Here is a 20,074-nt window from a genome sequence, read left to right on the forward strand (position 1 = left end):
AAGGTGGCGCCATGGAGTTGACTTGAGATTCACGTTTTGCAACCATTCAAAGCCTTCTTGCGTACATGATCAGTGCTCACCGGCTGCGCACTCCAAGAACCACAGGCACCGGTGAACCAGTCCACACCCGCGTGTTGTGAGAACGTTTTCTTTTGTAGCATGATTCTTGTGTGACTGAATTAAATAAAATACTGCACACGCTGCATTTCCCTCTCCACTTGGCGAGCTGCTCTAAGCTTGAGAGCGCATCTGTCCAGCTGTTCAAATCAAATCGCTAATATGGAAAGTGAGCGAGGATCCTCAAATCAATACGGCTCCCTGGAATGCACTAAATGGAATACAGACACTTCTAAAACAGGTATTCGTTTGCATATTTTAAATTGGGCTGCCTATTACTTGTTTACTAAGCTGTACTATTTGCAAACTTTTGCACTTCGTCAGTTAAACATGCTAGGAGTCGCATGCAGGTATTTAAATTAAGATAGAAGAATGGTACTGATTATCCATCAGTATGTTTGTGCGTGTTTCCGTGAGTGCGTATGTGGGTACAGTCCAGATTGTAAAATAGGATTGATGATTACAAGTCAAATGCACCTACACATGGCGGGAATCACTTGTGTTCATGCTGACACCAGAGTTTGTGTTCACTGTGTTGAGCACGGGACTGTTAGGCTATACATAACTTGTCAGCTGTAAAACATTACTGGAGCCTAACTTATAGAAACATTTTGGTTTCTATATCTCCCCCTCCATCTCCCTTTCTCTTTAATTCACTCACTCTCTATTTTCCTCTTTGCCTCCTTTCCTACCAGTCCACCAAACTCTGACCTGTCCATCAGTCCGCAAGACATCCACCTCATTAGGTAGGGTACAAGCATACTAGCGGAAGCAAGAAAGGAAGGAGGGGTCAGATGGCTGAGCGGTTAGGGAATCGGGCTAGTAATCAGAAGGTTGTCAGTTATATTCCCGGCCATGTCAATGATGTTGTGTCCTTGGGCAAAGCACTTCACCCTACTTGCCTCAGGGGAATGTCCCTGTACTTACTGTAAGTCGCTCTGGATAAGAGCAATTGCTAAATGACTAAATGTAAATGTAAGGAAATGTGGAGAAAAGATTGTAAACTGGAGATTTATTTAAAAAAAACGCTGTGAGGGCTGCTGTGCGTCGTGACTGTCAGCTTCCACACGGGGGGGCATACAGTAGTCTAAGAAGGGGCATACAGTAGTCTAAGAAGGGGCATACAGTAGTGTAAGAAGGGGCATACAGTAGTGTAAGAAAGACTTCTAAGGATTGACATTTTGTTTGAGTGTGTGTGTGCGCCAAAGAAATGTATCTTCTGGTTGCACAACTAGAAGATTCCGTAGTACACGAGAAGTTGAAGTGAGAGGCGTGGATCTAATAGGCTTCTCACACACACACACACACACACACACACTTACAGAAACCACAGAGGCAGGGACACACCGTCCTGCCCTCCCTTTCAACCACCATTCTGCCCGCTCATATACAGCCCCTCCCCATTCCGCCGTTGTGGTCCCTAAATGCAACAGTGTGACCACGGACGTCAGCATCTCCCACCTCCAGACCAGCTTATCCCAGAAATCCCCCCCAGAGGTGGTGATGGTCTTCAAGGTAACGTGTCCTGAAAGGCCAGGCTTCCAGTGAACCTCAGAGTGATCCCTCGTGGAAAACCTGTTGTGGCATCTCAAACTCGACATGTCAGGGGTAGTTATCTACTTAGGAAGAGAGGAAGTGGAGAAGATAAAGGGTGGAGGGGACGTGTAAGACGAGTGGAGGGGATCTAGCTCCAGAAATGTTGTCTTATTTGAAGTCCATATTTATGGCATAGAAACAAACTAAAATCAAATTCAAGGTGTGTATGTAGAAGAGCTCTTTCCTGCTGTTCACTGGCTCACAGCATCCTTGAAGGCGTATCGCGCGGAACCCGACTTTTCGTCCTTTTCATGCCTACTGTCAGTTCTCCCATCAGAGGTGTCACGTTGCTGTTCCGCGGTGATTGATTTGTGGGAGAGTTTGAGTGAGTGTGGGTGGACGGGCTCCGCAGAGCCTTGAGGTACAAAGGCATCGAGATTCAGAAAGCCTCCTGAGACGATCTTCCGGGTAGCCTTTCTCCGTGCGCTGACGTCTCCACGTCGACATCAGGGCAGCTTTGGCGTAGTAACCCAGCCTAATGTGCCCCCGGAGATACGCGGTTATTTATATCTGCATCCTTTGTGCGTGTCGGTGAAAGCCACAGTAAGTGTTTTGGTGTTTTGGAGTCAAAATCCTTCACACAACTCAATATTAATGGACAAACTGCCAACGAACGCTCCCCGGTGAATCACGCACTCTTTTTCCATGTCACCAGCACCCACAGGTCATCTAAGGCAAGTCTTATTAGAATACGCCTCAGCTCTCTTCCCTCTCTCTTAAAAAGATATCTGCACTTCAAAGTCAAAGTCCTCTCCCCTGGCTGGAGGAAGTGTGATTCAATAGGTTCTTTGTCTGTTTCTGAGTGCACTTCCTTGCCGAACACACCTCTAATGTGTCTTGGCTAAGGAGCAGAGGGTATACAAGCACATTTGAAAAGAATCTTCAGAAATTGCAGGACGTACATTGGATGAACTGGAGCGGATGATGATGATGATGTCGGTGGAAGTTCGGCTCTCCTAGTCTTTGGCCTCCTCATAGAACAGCTCAAGGCAACAGTGAGTGTCGTCGGAGGATAAGGGAACCAAGCAGACTTCAACTGCCGCTGACTCGCGGGAAATAACAAGGCAAGCTGACATTGTATTTCTTTCTACATGTCAATACCTGAGCCGATATGATGCTTGCTGGTGGGATTTTCTTCTTCTTGTTTTTTGTAGTCTCCCCCCCCCCCCCCCCCCCCCGTGTTGCTACTTGGCTGGTTGCCTGTTGGGTTGTGGCGCTGCTACTGGTGTGTTTAGCAGAGGGCAGCGCAAGAGAGAAAGGCTTTGATGTCACTTCATCCCGCGCCACAGTCAGTGGGATTTTTTTACACACAACAAAGCTTGACTCGGTACTAACGAGTGACGACTTAGTAACAGCAAAGGAACAGTTGGAGATAATGGTGGAGGTGCGGCAAGAACTGAAATACATGCCATCTGTGTGCCCCTTCTGCATCTAAGAAAGGTCATACATAACAACATTAACTTCGTACCAATAAGGCATCAATGAAAATGGCGTATTCTTCTGTATGGAAAGTCTGTATGGAAAAAGATGGAAATAGTCTAAGCTGACTGGTGCTCTTACACTAACACAATCTTTCGTTAAATTGTCTCAGTAAAAACAATGTATTTAATGAGTATGTTTTTCACTTGCAGAGCATTGGTTGTGTGCTGCTATGTTTCATACAGTAATGTATGAAGTCCAATTACAAAAGGTTGTGAATTGATCCTATTCCAAAGCTATTGAACAGTACAGAGCTGTCAACAATTAAAAGTGTGCATTCAGCATGTGTGTGAGTGAGTGTCATTAACAGTTCCGCTGGGCAGATAGTTAATCTGGGAGCCCTGCTGTAGTCTACAGTAAGTACTCACATGATTACCCTCCATATCTTTTGGTCCTGGCTTGCGGCGCACTATGAGTCACCAACTGTAGTCTGGGGATTAAGGTACGGGGGGGAGAGAGGTTGCTGAGGTGGAGAAAGAAAGGAGGGTTTACTGTCTGGGTGTCTCTTGGTACAGACCCCCTCCCCCCCATCCGGATGTCTCTTGGTATAGCCTGCCAGTGTAATTACAGCTCCCATCCAGCTGCTGTCTCTCACCACCGGGGGAGTTCAGTACATCGCCAGTACTTTTCAACAGCTCCGCAGTTTAGCATGGGTCCTGAAAGTGAGTTGAAGAACACAGTAATTTGTCGAATACAGCCACATGACTCCTAACCCTCCATAAATAGTCCATGAACCTGTCGACAGACAGAAAGACAAATAACTGAATTACAGAATCACTGCCATGCAGAGGTGTAATACTGCATGATCTTGTCTTTGTGCTACTGTGTCTATCCTGCTCCCATCCGCTACTTCAGCACAGTTATCATGCACACGTGAGTCTGTGTGTGTGTGTGTGTCGGCGTGTGTACAGTACGTGTGGGTCTGCATTTATGTGTGTGTGGACGTATGTGTCTGTACGCCCGCTCAATCATCAAGAACAGTGTGTAAACTAGAGGCAATACACTCATAATGAATCTCCGCCCAGTGCCTCCTGCAGCCCCGCAAAACCCCCTCATTAGAGTCTGTCAGCCACAGTTCAACACACTGTAATTGTATACTAGTATTCGTGTGTAAGTGATTCATATGCTGTGTGTGTGTGTGTTATCAGGGACAGTTGAATCCTGAGCTTGTTGTTTTCTGTGCAAGGGTGGTTTGTGTGTGTGTGTGTGTGCGAAAGAGTCGGGTAGGCAAGCCGAGGATGGGGGGGGGTTGGGATATGGATGTCTCTAGCTCAAACAATAAAACCAAGCCCAGAGAGCAGGTCTGTTGTTTGAAGCATCTTTCCCATTTCTGAACAAATACAAAGCAGGGGCAGCGAAAGGCAAAGTCGACGCCTAACAGCAGGATGGTCGGAATTCGACCGGGGGGGAAACTGACTTGTCTTTTCCCCCGTGCAGCGGAGGAAGACGTGGTCTCCATGGCGGACTCCACCATCACCACCGACGACATCGAGGGCGAGCTGTTCAAGATTGAGCGGATCAGAGACGTGCTGGTGCGGCGAGAGTCCGAGCTCAGATACATGTGAGTGTCGACTGTGCCCTCCGACACTCGTGTTCCCTCAGACACGCTGCCCTGGAAAGAACCCCTTGTTTTACACAGTCGGGCTCTGTGCTGGAAGGCCTCAGACTCTCACCCCCCCCCCCCCCCCTCCACACACACACAGACACACACACAGCCTTGAAGTCCTGGATTGAAATCCCCGTCTCGGTAACGTCCTGTGTCTGTCGCTGAATTCAAGGAACACGGATATTGAGTGTGCACTGCCCGCTGTAGATCAAAAAGCGTGCAAGGGAGGGGAGTAAATGGGTTGTTTACTGCAGTGTTGGGTTGTTTACTGCAGTGTTGGGTTGTTTACTGCAGTGTTGGGTTGTTTACTGCAGTGTTGGGTTGTTTACTGCAGTGTTGTCACCACGGTCAACACAGTCCCCTGTCAGGGAGCTCTTCTTCCTTCCCTTCAGCTACCGGAACAATCACCAGCTGGCACACGTTAAAGTAACGATGAGGTTGCTTCGGCCTCCGCCTCTGAAAGCGAATGCATGGATATTTATTCTCATTCTGCTGAGTCTATAACAGCAGCACACGGTGTGTGTGTGTGTGTGTGTCATCTGTATTCCAGACCTTCAGTGTTGTACCATGTCCCTGTATAATGTCCCCCCCTTATCTCACAGACTGAGGTAGTGATGGAAGAGGTAGATAGTGTGTGCCTGCCTGTGTGTGTGTGTGACAGAGTGATAGCACTGGGCCCTCTGGGGTCTGAAGACACCCCATAGACAGAGACAGTATCAGATAGGATCAGCTGTTCCTAATACACTCTCATTCACACACACACACACAGACGTCACACAAAGCCCCTAGACGAGCACATGGATGCCTATCTTCAGGCCTGACTTCGGTTGGATTGCTTGATTTTGGAGTGTAATATGGGATCAATACTACCTCCCGCTGCCACGGCGACGAGTATGAATATTCATTAATCCTGACTGACTCCCCCATATGAGAGTCTGAAAGCAAATGGCCGCCGTCGTTAACGCCTGTCAATGTGAACAGCGTCGTTCTGTTCGGGGGCATCGACCGCTCGGTTTCCTTTGTCCGCAGGATGGACGACATCCAGCTGTGCAAGGAGATCACTCGTCTGAAGAAGGAGCTGCAGAAGCTGGTGTCCATACCAGGTAGGATCACCTAGAGGGCTGAGTAGGGAGGTTTGCAGGGACAACCTACTTCCATAGTGTAACCCAACAATGAACCACGAGGCTAGAATCTTTTTTTTTTTTTTCTTTGATTTGACGGCCACTGAAGTCTCATGAAGTTCATACCCACCATTCCCATCATTGAGATGTTGGCTTGGATTCATTTTATTTATATATATATATATATATATATATATATATATATATATGTGTGTATATATATATATGTATATATGTATATATATATATATATGTATATATATATATATATATATATATATGTATATATATATATATATATATATATAAAAGGCTACACAGTGTATCCTGTTGTCTTCTGCAGATAACGACAAGTCGAGCGAAGATCGTCAGAAGGAGGAGGAGCTCCTCCAGCAGATCCACAAGCTGGTGGAGACCAGGGACTTCCTGGTGGACGACGTGGAGTTCGAAAGGCTGAGGCACGCGTCCGCCTCTCTCCTATTCTCTCTCTCTCTCTCCTTCCCTCTTTCTCTGTCACTCACCCTCTCTTTGCTCTCTCTCCTGTTATTCCGCTGTTTTTCTGAACTAGAGTTAGCACGCTAGCCCCGGATGACAACCCTACGCAGTGCCCTCTCTTGCCTGTAACAGTGTGCTTGTGTAGTTGTGTACTCGAGTTCTCGTTATGGTAAACGAGGTGTTGAGTCGGAACAGCACCCGCAGTTCTGAGAACGAAGCCAGACTCCATGCATGGGCCCAGAGGGATTCTGGGAGGTGTGAGGCAGGAAGCCATGGGGTGATAATTGATTGTTTTGGAGGCTTGACATGTGAGGAGCTGGAGCGAGCAGAGGAAACAGATCCATCATGTGTTGTGTCTGGGAAAGTGGTGTCGAGGCTAACAAGAATGTACTACAGGTAACACTCACTCAGTTAACCGAGCTATCTGGACTTTGGAATGTTCCATTTTATCTGGGAACAGACACAGAAACTTGGTTCTTGAGAAGTGTTTCCGATTATAAGTTTCGAATTCTCTGTTCCATCATAACTGTTTTCGATGCTCTCCTTTAACACAGGGAGAAGGAGGAGGATAAGGAGATGGCAGACTTCCTCAAGTCAAAGTTTCCTAAAAGCTTAAAGAAGAAAGGTTTGTAATTTATTGTTGGTTTTGATGGCTTCATTTGCTGAAGATTATTATCTGAAAAGCTTCTAGAGACTTTTTTTCTCTTTATTAACCTTCCTGGAGAGATGAAGCCTACGTGTTTTCAATTGTGGTCTTAACCTGAAATCTGAGTCACGGTGCTGTGTGTCTATATGCTCAGGGGGTTGTGTGTTAGATTGAGCAACATTTTTTTTAAATACTTTTAGTTGTAACTGAGATAATGGAATTCACTCATTTATGTGCATGTCTGTGTTTGTTAGCATGATAGTATGTGCCTGTGTGCGCACGCACAGATGTGTGTAACTATACTGACGTGTGTGTGCGACGTGTTTGTAATTTTATCCATACAGTATGAACCCGTAAAGAGCCATAGCATGTATCCTCCATATTGTTTATATCCTCCTATCCTCCCTCTTCCCCTTCTATTTTACACGGGATTTCCTCCTCCCTCCTTTCCTCCTTGTTTTTGGCCACGCCCCCCCCCCCCCCCCCCCCATCCTAGGCTCCACCCCCTCCAGGAGAGTGACATCCCGAAACCAGCAGGCCTCGTCCCCTTTTGGCAAGACCGGCCTGACCCTGCTTAAAGAGTGCTGTGGCTTCACCTGCTCCATCATGTAAACTGCAGTCTACACAGAGTCCCAGCTTGCGGGGCTGACTGAGGGGCCATGATCCAAGATGGCCACCGCAGTGTCACAGTTTCAGCTTTTCAACCCCGAGAAAGACTTGAAGCACGGACAGACGTGGAGTCGGTTCAGAGGGTTATGGGTGGGGTGTCGTAAAGAGATTGGTCGGTGCGCCTTTTCTCTCCCTGTCTATGTGAGTTTTGTCTGGGGTGTATTTGTCTTTTTTGACTCGCTCATTCTCTCTCTTTCTCTCTCTTTCTCCCACCTCCTTCTCCCCCTTCCCCCCCCCCCCTTTCTCTGTCAATTTCACAACCCCTCCACATGTCCAACTGTTTCTGTTTTCTATGCTTATTAGCAGCGTATAGAAGCACAGCCTGGCAGCCGCAGTAAGCACGTAATGCTAAATACTGACAGGCCTTTATAATTAGCATTAGGAGATAACATTGTTGGTTGACATTAAGTGGTTCACTAGACATAAGTAATTGCCTCTGATTGGACAACCTTTCAAATTAAGCAAGGCCTTTACGGGACACACAGTGCGCTAACAAACTGCAACAGTGAGTCATCGCGTCAGCAGCTCGATGTTCTATTGACAAAGTTCACGACTTCTAAATTTGCCTGGTGTATCATGACTCGAAATCGCTACAAAACATGTTGAACTCGTGGTTTTATGACACAGAAGTATGCTAATCCTCAGTCATCATTTTAGGCCACTCAAGTTCACCACTTTGCCAATTGTTCACCGACAAATGACTGGGGCGTCAGACAGCGTACCGCTCAGTACTGCTGTGTTTAACGCTGCGTTCACGCATGAAGCTTCAGGACACATCAGGGGTGTTGGTTTGGTTTTCAAATGTGCGTGGGACCAGCCAGCCAATTCTCTTGCTCTAGAGCAGTGGTTCCCAACCCTGGTCCTCGAGAGGCGCTGTCCTGCATGTTTTCCATGTTTCTCTGCTCCAACACACCTGATTCAAATGAATGGGTCGTTATCCAGCTCTGCAGAAGCCTGCTTATGACCATTCATTTGAATCAGGTGTGTTGGAGCAGGGAAACATCTAAAACATGCAGGACAGTGGGCCCTGCACCAAGGTTGGGAACCACTGCTCTAAAGCACAAGCACCAATCCATGTCAAAGCCAACACGTTAGTTTAGTCACTTTAGTAGACACAACTTAGTGTTCGCCAGCTCCATGTCTCGACAGTGCTAATGGAGGAAATGGGACACCTTTAGGGCCAGCTCTTGGAAGCTCCTCAGTAGAACAACCAGTGCTGATACAGTCCCCTAAAGCAGTGGTTCTCTATCCTGGTCTTCGGGACCCCCTGCCCTGCATGTTTTAGACGTTTCCCTCCTCAAACACACCTGATTCAAATGAATGGGTCGTTATCAGGAGCATTTATTTGAATCAGGTGTGTTGGAGCAGGGAAATATCTAAAACATGCAGGGCAGGGGGTCCCGAGGACCAGGATTGAGAACCACTGCCCTAAATAGGGCGTTCAGTGGGCCCTTCAATGGGCCCTGTGAGCGTGTGTGTGTCACCCTCGGGAGTCTTCAGGGGCGAGGCGGCCCGGCCGGTCACCTGCAGGTGTGGATTGTCGCGTCCGTGATCAAAGGCACTCTCCCGGCAACTGTTGCCGTGGCAACCCCGGCATAGGCAGTCGCAAGCAGTATATACAATGAAACCCCATACAATGCAGCGTTCGGTGTCAGTGATGTGACTTTCCCGCCTTTATTTCGGCCCTTTGACGTGTGGAAACGTAGAGGGTTACCGATACTCTGTTTCTGGCCAGTTGAACAGCCTCGCTTCTCTGTAATGCGCTGAAGTGGTAAACTGTCCACGGTGGTGTTTCAGATGCACAAGGCAGTATTCTTTTCTATTGCAGGACCCCTGTCAATGCTGCCGGGCCGGGGAGTCACCTCTCCTTTGTGACCAATCAATGATGCTTGAGTGAATCATCAATGTAGCATTCACCCAGCCTCTCAGACGAGAAGCCTCCACAGAGCAGTGTGTGTGTGTGTACTTGTGGGTTTGTGTACTTGTGTGTGTGCGTGTGTGTTAAGCTTTAGGATGAGTCATCATCAGTAGGAACGCTCCGAGTCCTCTGTCGAGGATGTCCTTGGCCGACACTGCTAAAGGTCATCCTTGTCAATCAAACGTGATAATCCCGTGACCCCGCCCCAATCTTGGCACCGCGCACACCGCTTTTCTCTCTCGCTTGGGTGGAGGGAAGCAACCAGTGACAGGTAGCTGTTATTGGCTTTGTTGCTATGGTCAATTCTGTTTTGACGGCATACCTCCCCTCTGATTGGTTACACAGCAACAAAGCTTGGTTCTGTTGCTAGCCTATATCTGGCTGCTATGGACAGTTTAAACCTCTCACTGCTTTTTGTTTCAGCTGAAAAGGACTGCAGTGCAGTTCTCCTGCACCATCCTACTCTTTCACCTTAAATCTGCCAAGCCATTGTACTCAGTCTCCAGTTGTCCACCCCTTGCTGTTTACCTAGCTAGCTGGGTAATTGGAAATGGCCGGGGGGGTACTTGTACCAGACAGAGCAGATAGCGTGGAGAGTCAAACCAATTGGAAATTAAACACATCTCTTTTGTCCTCCAATTGTACTTGAGTGTCAGATGATGTTATTCATATCACTTGAACTACTTGGAAGTTTGAGGGCACATGGAGTGGACTTTGTATTCTAAATGTTTTGTACTGTTTGTGTGTGTGTGTGTCCCTTTGAGTGTGCCAGAATCATATCAGAATATCAAGAGAGGATCCGCTGCCTTACTGCCCTCAGGTCTTGTCTTTAAGAGTTATGAGATTGAGTTACACTTCACTGATCCTCTGTTAGCCTCCACACCCACCCACACCCCCCACAGATGCATATACAATAACCCACACTTTCTCTCACTGCATCTCTCTATGTTTCTGTTTCTCTCTTTCTCTATCCCCCTCTCACTCTGCTCTCTCTTTCACTCTTGGTCATGCTATCCCTCTCTCTGTTCCCCACTCACAGTCCTGCTCTCTCTTTCACTCTTGGTCATGCTATCCCTCTCTCTGTTCACCACTCACAGTCCTGCTTTCTCTCTCTGCAGTCTGTATCCCCCCCCCTTTTTCTCTATCTTTCTCTCACTATGTGTCTCTCTGTTTCTCACTGTCTCTCTCCCACTTTCGCTCTCTGTCTCTCTGTCTCACTCTCTCTCACTCTCTCTCTCTATCTCTCTCTGAATTCTATAACAGTCACTGAAGCCTGAAGTGTCTAAAGCTCTGTGTTTCTGAAGGCTAAGCTCCATGGCGTGACGTCAAGCTGTCTCTCACTAAATCTGTCAACCAAACCGGTGATGTGCTTTTGTTGGAAATCTTCTTTCCTTGTTTCAGGATGTATGTGTTGATATTTATATTCCCAGGGTGTCTCACGGAGTGGACCAAATATTTTTGTATATGACGGCTTAACAATATTGTTGCAAACGTGTTACCGTAAAAGTGAAATCTACATATTAATCTAATTATATTATAGGTTTATGAAAGGAATATACATGGATGAAAATAAAAATTCTAACTATTTTGTATTGTCATGAAAATGTGACCCTTGCTGAGTTAAAGTGGCAGGTGTTAGTGTGTGTTCAGTGAATGTTCATTCTCAGGCTTTGTTTGTAGCAAGATATTCTTACCAATTCTTAGGGAAATACATAAATGATATGTGTACAAAGTGTTACTGTACAGTAGCCATATCATGTATATCAGAACTGATTCATAAATACAGCTGACACATCGGACCATGTATTTGATAAGTGTTCATTTAAAATGTATCATGTTTAAGAATAAGAGTAAACTAATACAATAAAAAACAACCACAAGTAATGCTATTTTCCTGTGTCTGGTTCCTAACAGTTTTACAAAAGCTGTGGAGATTTCACCTGACCTGCACCAATGCCTAGGAGAATGCTTTCATCTCAGCCAGAACTGATTTGAGCTCCTATTAGCTGCCCTTGCTAATTAGCTGCCCTGGCATCTGGATGCTGAGCACTGCAGCGTTAGCGCCGCAGGCTAGTATGCTTGCAGCTTTCATCTCTGGCATATGAAGGTTTTTAAAGATATTTTTTTCAAACGGATTTCATTAAAATGATATGTCAACTCAATTTTTTTTGACTGAGTTTCTGTAATTTTGATCAATTACAGATCTCTGGTTATTAGAGACACACTCATTTTAATGCTGATTGACATGTGTGAAATTAGAACTGTTGTAACAATTGTTAGTGCTGTTAGTGGCAGTGGATGCATGGCAGGTTGCCGGGTTTGTTAGTTGCCGGAGTCCATTCATCTAGCTTTTGCCAAATTCACTTAAATAAGAAATGAAAAGTCTGAGTCATCTTCAATCCATTCCATCCTCCCCCATTCCTCTCTATCTCTATCTCTCTCTATCTCTCTTCTGTCTCTCATTCTCATTCTCTCTCCCCCTCTCTCTGTCTCTCTCTATTTCCCTCCCTTCAGAATGTCCAGTTGAATAATGAGATGATTTGAATTCAGCAGGTTGCCAAATTCACAGTCTGTCTCCCTCCTTTTCATTTCATTATGTCAACAGCGCCTTGATGCAAATGTTGTTTTTCTCACACAAATGTGAGCCACGCTGAGGCCCCCCGACAACTAGCTGTCACAGAGGGAGTGATAACAGAAGTCTATCTCTCACCTCGGATGAAGAGATAGAAGACTCACTGGTGAATACAGACGGGGCTGGCTGACCACTGAATGCAAAGAGAGGGCTCAAGATTCATGTCATCCATGCGTGTATTTAAAGTATGTGTGTCTCGTTTGTGAGCGACGGTTTTAAGCGTGTTGTTATCATCATGTGGTATTAATCTGTCATTGCACAGCCTGTGTGACATTTATGGAGATGTCCTAGTGAATGTGGTCATCTAATGAATCATTTCAGCAAGCTGAGATGACTGGAAAAGACAGCATCACTGAGTGGGTGGCGTCAACAAGAATTCTGTGCACCTGTATCTATCACCATCCCTGTTATTTTTAAACAACCACTCAAAAGCAATGTGATACCAATTAGCTTCGTCCTTTCGACAGGCGCACAGCTTCCACCATTACTATCTAACCGATTCTTACGTCACGCGTATGACTTCCCGTGAGGCTGTGCATGCACATCTTCAACCCAATTCTAGTCGTTATCAATCTGTGTTTAACTAAGCGACCTCCAGAGCCAAATGGAGGTGCGACTGAGCGTCCGTGAATGTCAAGGCAGGGAAGGGTAAAGTCTGGAAAGGGGGCCGGCTCTCTAGGGCTCCTGGGCGACCTTTGACACCCTAGAGTGCCTCGGGGGCGGTGGGGGTTTCTGTGATTGTCATGACAACGGGAGTTGGATGAGGATGCCTGTTGAGAGATAAAGTACACATGCACACACAAGCATAGGCACTCATGCATGCACACGCACACAGAGGCACACTGCCACAGAGGTAACACTCTGTCACACACAGAAAAACTGCTCTCCGATGGTCTGAAGTGTGCTGCATTGCAGAGATGCACGATGACTCATCCACAGGTTTCGAGCAAACACACTGCCATGGGTGCAGAGATGCAAAGGCCTTGTCGCTGGTATGACTCACAACAACACATATCTGATTCAACGTCTCAGCGCTGGTTTAAATCTCTGTGAACCCCAAACACTGCCCTCACCCCCACCCCACTGCCCTCACCCCACTGCCCTCACCCCCACCCCACTGCCCTCACCCCCCCCACACTGCCCTCACCCCACTGCCCTCACCCCCACCCCACTGCCCTCACCCCCCCCACACTGCCCTCACCCCACTGCCCTCACCCCCACCCCACTGCCCTCACCCCACTACTGGTGTACAGTGGAGAGTGTTTGTTGTCCAGTCTGGCCTGACTGATATTACAGCTACAGTTCTATACAGTGTTGTCATTGTCGCACAATATTGTGTACAGTAATGATTGAAAAAAGGTAAATGAATCAGTTCTACAAATTATGATTAACATAAGCACATAGCCTTGAAGATCCTTGATTTCTCCCACAACAGGTGAGAAATGTGCAGTTTGTAGTTTTTTCTATTCTAATTTCTGCAATAGCTCCGCTGCCAGTGACTCACCAGCACCACACTTCGTATTCATTAACTGGCGATTGCGTTCCATCAAAATATGTGTTAGGCACCGGTGAAGTCTCATTAAATGTGTACTTGGTTTGAATTTTAGATCCAATCATGAATAATATTGATGCCGGTCATGGACTGAGACAATTCTTTCCTTCTTCTCTACCTGTCTGTCTCTTGTTCTCTCTCCATTTTCTCTCTCCCTCTCTCCTCTGTCTCTGTCTTTTTTTCTTTCTCTCTCTTTCCCCTCTCTCTCTCTCTCTTTGTCTCTCTCCTCTGCCTGTCTTTTTTTCTTTTTCTGTCTTCTATTTCTCTCTCTCTCTCTCTCTCTCTCTCTCTCTCTCTCTCCCTCTCTCTCTTTGTCTATCTCCTCTGTCTCTCACTCACACATACACTCTCTTCTTTTCTGTCGGCCCTGGCCTCCCGCTAGTGACCTTGCTCCTGTTCTCTGCCTGGTTTCTGCTGGCATCAAAATTTCATGTATGCTTTAACCAATCTCACTGCACAAAGACAGTTCTAGGGAATCAATATATGTCTCTGAATGGTCATTTTAGCCACGTAGCTGAGGAACCTGTGAGAGTTTTAATAACTGTTCTCCCCATACACCAACAAATTACAGTTTTTCTCGATTGCTAACACAGAAAAATGGTATGTGTAAGCCATCCTCACAAAACCATTTTGCCAAATCCCTGCAGAAAGACCATGTACCCCAATCTTTTAACACAATTTACCCTTTTTGACACATTTCTCAGGTTCATTCACACTTCTTTGCAAAAGTGTAAACACACCTCTCACTTTAAGACACAATTATCACCATTGTGTCATTCAGAAAACATTTGATAAGTAAACCCAAACCAGCGCAATTCAAACACCCTTTACAACCTATTGTCCATGCGTAAGCACTAACAAGCAAATATACTCAACAAGCAATCAGGGGTTTGGAATGAATACAAAGGTAACTCATCTGTACTTTGAAATCATGGATGCAAATATCAGAGGAAGAGGCTGAAATGTCAGAATTGTCAGAATGTCAGAATGAGAGGAGGTGGACAAGGGAGATGAAGAGGAAGAGGAACAATAATCTCAAATGAGATCCATGCCACACTATGACAGAAATCCCTATGACAGAACGACTTTCTCCAAGCCATGGAAGAAGCTTGTGGGACATTGCTATGGAGTCTTGTGAGGGATGGCTCAGGCATTCAAGGGCATTTTCTCTGCTGTTTGGCTTGAGAAAACATTGCCTGTGATGTTGAAGAAAATCTCTGGCCTGACCCTGGTCAGAGATAGGATGCTGACCCAGAAAGAACAATACTGTTGCGTACTCAAGCTCCCAGGTACCCAGGTAAAAATTATTTGTTTGTTTCCTTGTTTTCTTAGCTTTTGTTCCCCAAATTACAATTTACAGCAATATATTTGTGCAGCACTACTATTTGCATCATGTGCCCACTACAGTAACAAGAGCTCAAAATGCAATTGCTGTTTAATGTAAATAGAAAATAAACAGCCTGTAAGAAGGAAAATTGCAGTAATTGTGAGTTTTATGATTTACATCGTGTCAAACTCATGAGGTGAAACATATCTAAAATTCAGGTACATGTTATAGTCAATGGTTCTTGAAAACCTTTTTATAATAGTGTTTTCAATTCCTCCCAGAAGTTTGTAAAGGGTATTCAGAAGGTTGAATTTATTTGAGGGCTTTGTGTGTATTTTGAATGCAAAGTTAGGTTTATACGACAGATAATATGGTTTTGATTTTGGGCTAAAAGTCAAGGGTTTGGCAAAAACAGTGTAGGTATGAAGATGTGTGTTTAGAGTTTGGGGAAAACACAGTACACATTCAAGAAATGTGTCTTAGCAATTGAGAAAAACTGTAATATTATTACTTCAAAAAGAAAATTGCCATACTATTGCCAACCCACGCATGGATGAGTTATTCAGTTGACAGAGTAGGATCGTTTGGACATAACCATAAACTTGAACATGTATTAATTACCCTTACTGCAGAGAATGGTTGGAGAGAAGTTTAGCTGAGAGAGGATAGAACATGCGCGCACTCACACATCAACAGACAGAAATACACACAAACACACACATTTCAGACGTTCGTCAGCCACCCTCGCGCATCTTTTGCTACCGTTCCTTAGCAACAGGCAAACAGCCTTGAGACTTTACATGGCCAAGCTAATCTATTATCAATTAATGAACAAGCTGTTACATACGCGATGGTATGTCAAATCATTCATTTTATTCTGTGCTTTATTATATGCTTTGTCGGTCCAATGTGAGAAAGATTGTGGGTCCTTGTCTAAGTTTAAACCATATCTAGACCCTGTATTAGTTGTGGTGTCTGCAGAATACAACCAGACAGAACACTGCCAATTCTTTAGAATTCTTTGTTCAGTTTTAAAAGTGAAACGCACACCTGTCGGTTCAGTATGAAACCATGGAGTTCAGTCAGGTGTTTCACACTGAGGAGAGAATTTGCAGTGTGACTCATAGCTTTCATGTCTTTCACAAGGAGGATATGAACAGGAAACGAGACTGGGGATTTAATAAAAGACTAAGGAGACAAAAGATAGGCTTTGGAGAGAATTGGGGCCCTTACCCAGGGTGCTATGACCAGTGCCTGACAGGATGTCTTTGTTCTTCTGTTTGAATGCTACGATCGTGCCGTGGATCTGATGGATACTGGTAACAACAGAGAATGGAAGCCCTGGGCGAGGGCGGAGAGGGAATGTTATCTGATGAGATAAATACTTCTTAAACTGAGGTGTTCATTCAGGGGGTCAAATGTTTTAATGGGGTGTTCATGGACTGATATTTCAAGGTTTGTAAGTTAAAATAGACAAGTGGGGACTCAGATAATGTGATGTGCGTTCTCAAGATAGAAACCACACTGCTCTCGGGAATCTCCAGTGTATTGTTATTGAAAATGGGTTAAAAAAAAAATCTGAAAGCAGATCAATTCATAATGAATGTAGTTTGAACTAGCTTTGCTTGAAGATGGACGTTTTCCCATCACACCTGTGTCATCCTCAGCCTCATTACAAAGAGCAGGTGGCATATTTACAAGCAGATGTTTACAGCACAGACTTTATAAATAGACACAACAAGAGGGATCCTATTTTCTCTCTGACACATCACTGTGGTGACGCAGAGAACGTTGAGGCACTTTAACATTTAAGCCCATTGGCTGAAACGTCCGTCCAGTTTTCCACGTCCTCTTCTCTCTGCAGGTGAACAACACTCCTGTGGATGTGCATGCTTTCGAATGGTTTGTGTGACACCGGTTGTGTGGTCACGGATCTCATGCGGTCACCAGACTCATGACGGGGGAATGTACAGTGCTGTCCTCTGTCATCAAGTGGTAAAACTGTTCATTCCATTTTTCTACTTGTGACATAATGTGTTAAATCAAATGTCCACTCACGTTGTAAAACAGCGGTATGGACTGCAGATGCGGGAGGTTGATTAGGTCAATAGATCTGAGTTATTCCAGTGGGGGTGACATAGCTTCCTCTGCTGTGTGATATGGTATATTGTGGTGGTATTGAGAGTGTTGGTACAGCCACAGATATTTTGCCCTCCTGTGGAATTGCGTGTGACGGTGGCTCATGCTTTAAAACACGTCTGGATAATTAGCATGGACCACAGGTTCAGATGGCATAATTGGTGCCTGTGTTGAGCGCCCACCTCCAGATCCACCTGTCTCCTTGGTCTTACAGCTCTTTAAACGAACCAAGCTAATTCCACCAAGGCTTACATCTGGTTAGCGTCAAGCTACAGTACACAGGACACATCTCTCGAGTAAACTCTCTTCTTCTCTTTCCCTTTTCCACCTCTTTCTCTTATATTCCCTCTTTGGTTTAGCCACTTTCATTGTTCCATCCTCATTTTCTGCTTTCCTTTCCACAAAAATCCAGTTTTATCCCAAATACTGGGCTTACTGTCAATCGTTTTTTAGGACTAGGTTTGACTGGATGGTGTCACTGCCGTTAAACCGCAGGCTCTACATTCTATTCAAACATATACCTCTCCTCCACTACCCAAATGCAAGCTAGATTTCACACAAGATAAACTATGATTACCTACTGTAGGCAGACCCTATCGATCTGGTCTACAGATCTATCGACATACAGGGCTCTACTGCAGACACAAACAGTCCTCTACTGCAGAAAGACATGTGGATCCATAGTGTTCTGAGAGAGAACTGCTACTGCTGCTGTTTAACCACAATGAATCCCAGGCTACAGGAGAGCAGAGGTGGAGTTAAAATTGGGTTTTCAAACTACTTCCTCTCAAACTACCATTAAACTCTGAGTAAACACTGAATAAGAAGAAGAAACATAAACTGTTCAAATACTTCTATGCGAAGGCAAGAAAGCCCTTCAATTCACAAAGAGGAACGGAAAGCCGTGTTTCCAGTAAAGCTTATTGTTTCCTAGGTCACAGAGACCTTCCAACACACAATTCCTATCCGCGCGGGTGTTCCTGGAACATTCACTGAACAGATATTCTTTGCAGCATGTTCAGCATGTTTCACACTGACTGTTTGAAAAAGTGAGTCCTACTTGCAGGGGACCGTCAACGGTCTCATGGGCCTTGACGGACCAGAGAAAGAAGTATAGAGAGAAAAGGGGACAAATACAATCAGAAAGAGATAGGGATGACAGAACGATTGCCTGACTGGCTGGCATTTCTCTATGAGTTCCAGTGCTTGAACCTGATAGCAGAACTTGATGCTGGGGCGACTGACGCAGGTCCACTGAGGATGGACAGGGCTGGGTACATTTCTTGTCCTGAGAGACCTGGTGAGTCATCCGGACATGTACGTCATTCTGTGAATGAATTTGAGAGGGAGGTGGGAGGGGGGAGATAGAGAGAGATAGAAAGAGAGAGTGTGAGAGAGACAGAGAGAGAGACAGGGAGAGAGAGAGAGAGAGAGAGAGAGAGAGAGAGAGAGAGAGAGAGAGAGAGAGAGGGAGAGAGAGACAGGGAGAGATGTAAATAAAAAAATAAAAAAAAGGAAAAGTGCAGGTAAAGAACGAGAGATGTGAGAAATTAGTAAAAGAGAGGGAGAGGAAATTAGAAATAGAAGGTGCTGCAGTGCACACAATTAACTAAACAACTGCAGGTAAGAGTTGTACAGCTTTATTTTGCCTACATGTCATTAAGAGCTGTTGTTTCCAAACAAAAACTGAGGAGATACTTGATCATCCAAATATGATATATGATCAAATAAATATTTCTTTTAAATATTCTTACATCGTCATCGTCTCAATTGTTTTCTATGCTTAGTCTGACCTCTGCTGACAGCAATGAGTAAGATTTTGTAAAACATTTGCTTAAATCTCACAACACCAGTGAATACACTATACTGTACATATATCTACTCTGTACAATGGAACTCATGGAAAATATTCACATTAAATGTTTTGCTAATCATCCACTACAAAAGCTATAAACTCAGTTAAGGCATTTTCTAAATATCTTTCTAATACTTAAATAGACCTACGTCTATCTACGTGTAAGATATACAGAGACTTAAAAATCGTGGAAATTGACATTAATGTAAGATATTCCCTTTACGAGTCTGCTCTGCATTTGTGTCCAAATGTTGTTTTTTTCAGGTTTTGCCCAGTAGAGGTCGACCTATGCACGTAAACAATCCATGAGCAATTTACTTTGAAAAGCATGCTGTCTGTGTTAGATAAAGACTATAGATAAGTGTCACAGCCCTAGGCTACTGTTGATAATGTTGTAAATATAATTGGCAGTTAATATAGGAAATATTAAAATACTGACTTCGATTAAGTCACTGCCCTTCAAGTCCAAATATGTATCAGTCAAAGAGGCGGTCCAGTCGTCTATGTCTTTACCTTCTAAACGACGCAGAGCTACAACTTGAATGATATGTGATGAAGTGTGCATGATATGAATATTGAATCATCATCTTGGCCAGTCATGTATGCCTATGTGCGTATGCACTTTTTTCCGGCGTGTAAGGTTGTGAGGGTGACGGATTTGATAGCCATGTTCAAAAATAAAACACGTGTAGGGCCTACAATCTTTCGGAAGGTCAGCATCCATCCTTCTGCAGGTGATTTTTGCGGCTCGAGTGGACGTCACGATCAATTAGCAAAGTTTTCGGATGGGACTGAGTTTGAACCAATCATATTGACACATTATTTTTGTGGCTCCAATCAAATCCTTACTTTCAATGTTGGGCGTGACATACAGCGCGGCCTAGAGGCGGGAACAGAGAATAGCTGTACTGCATGGCGAGTT

At 45.0% G+C, this 20,074-nt stretch overlaps 1 protein-coding gene across 1 annotated transcript; it reads left to right on the forward strand.

The window, feature by feature from the left end:
* The first annotated feature begins 47 nt into the window (after positions 1 to 47).
* On the forward strand, positions 48 to 8,681 carry pik3r6a (phosphoinositide-3-kinase regulatory subunit 6a). Its single transcript, XM_084685761.1, has 6 exons — positions 48 to 358; positions 4,630 to 4,753; positions 5,828 to 5,901; positions 6,263 to 6,377; positions 6,969 to 7,039; positions 7,557 to 8,681. Exons 1-6 carry the CDS (start codon positions 280 to 282, stop codon positions 7,670 to 7,672), a joined length of 579 nt encoding a protein of 192 aa, XP_084541887.1. The 5' UTR covers positions 48 to 279; the 3' UTR covers positions 7,673 to 8,681.
* The last annotated feature ends 11,393 nt before the right edge of the window (positions 8,682 to 20,074 follow it).

The sequence above is a fragment of the Hypomesus nipponensis genome, chromosome 21 (genome assembly GCF_054491055.1).
Source record: "Hypomesus nipponensis isolate SF chromosome 21, ASM5449105v1, whole genome shotgun sequence".
NCBI classification, from domain to species: Eukaryota; Metazoa; Chordata; class Actinopteri; order Osmeriformes; family Osmeridae; genus Hypomesus; species Hypomesus nipponensis.

Excerpts from the sequence above, each read along its gene's own strand:
- pik3r6a (XM_084685761.1), top strand. The coding sequence starts at position 280 with ATGGAAAGTGAGCGAGGATCCTCAAATCAATACGGCTCCCTGGAATGC. Across the intron at positions 5,902-6,262 it reads GAAGCTGGTGTCCATACCAG|ATAACGACAAGTCGAGCGAA; the intron begins GTAGGATCACCT and ends TGTCTTCTGCAG. Across the intron at positions 7,040-7,556 it reads TAAAAGCTTAAAGAAGAAAG|GCTCCACCCCCTCCAGGAGA; the intron begins GTTTGTAATTTA and ends CCCCCATCCTAG.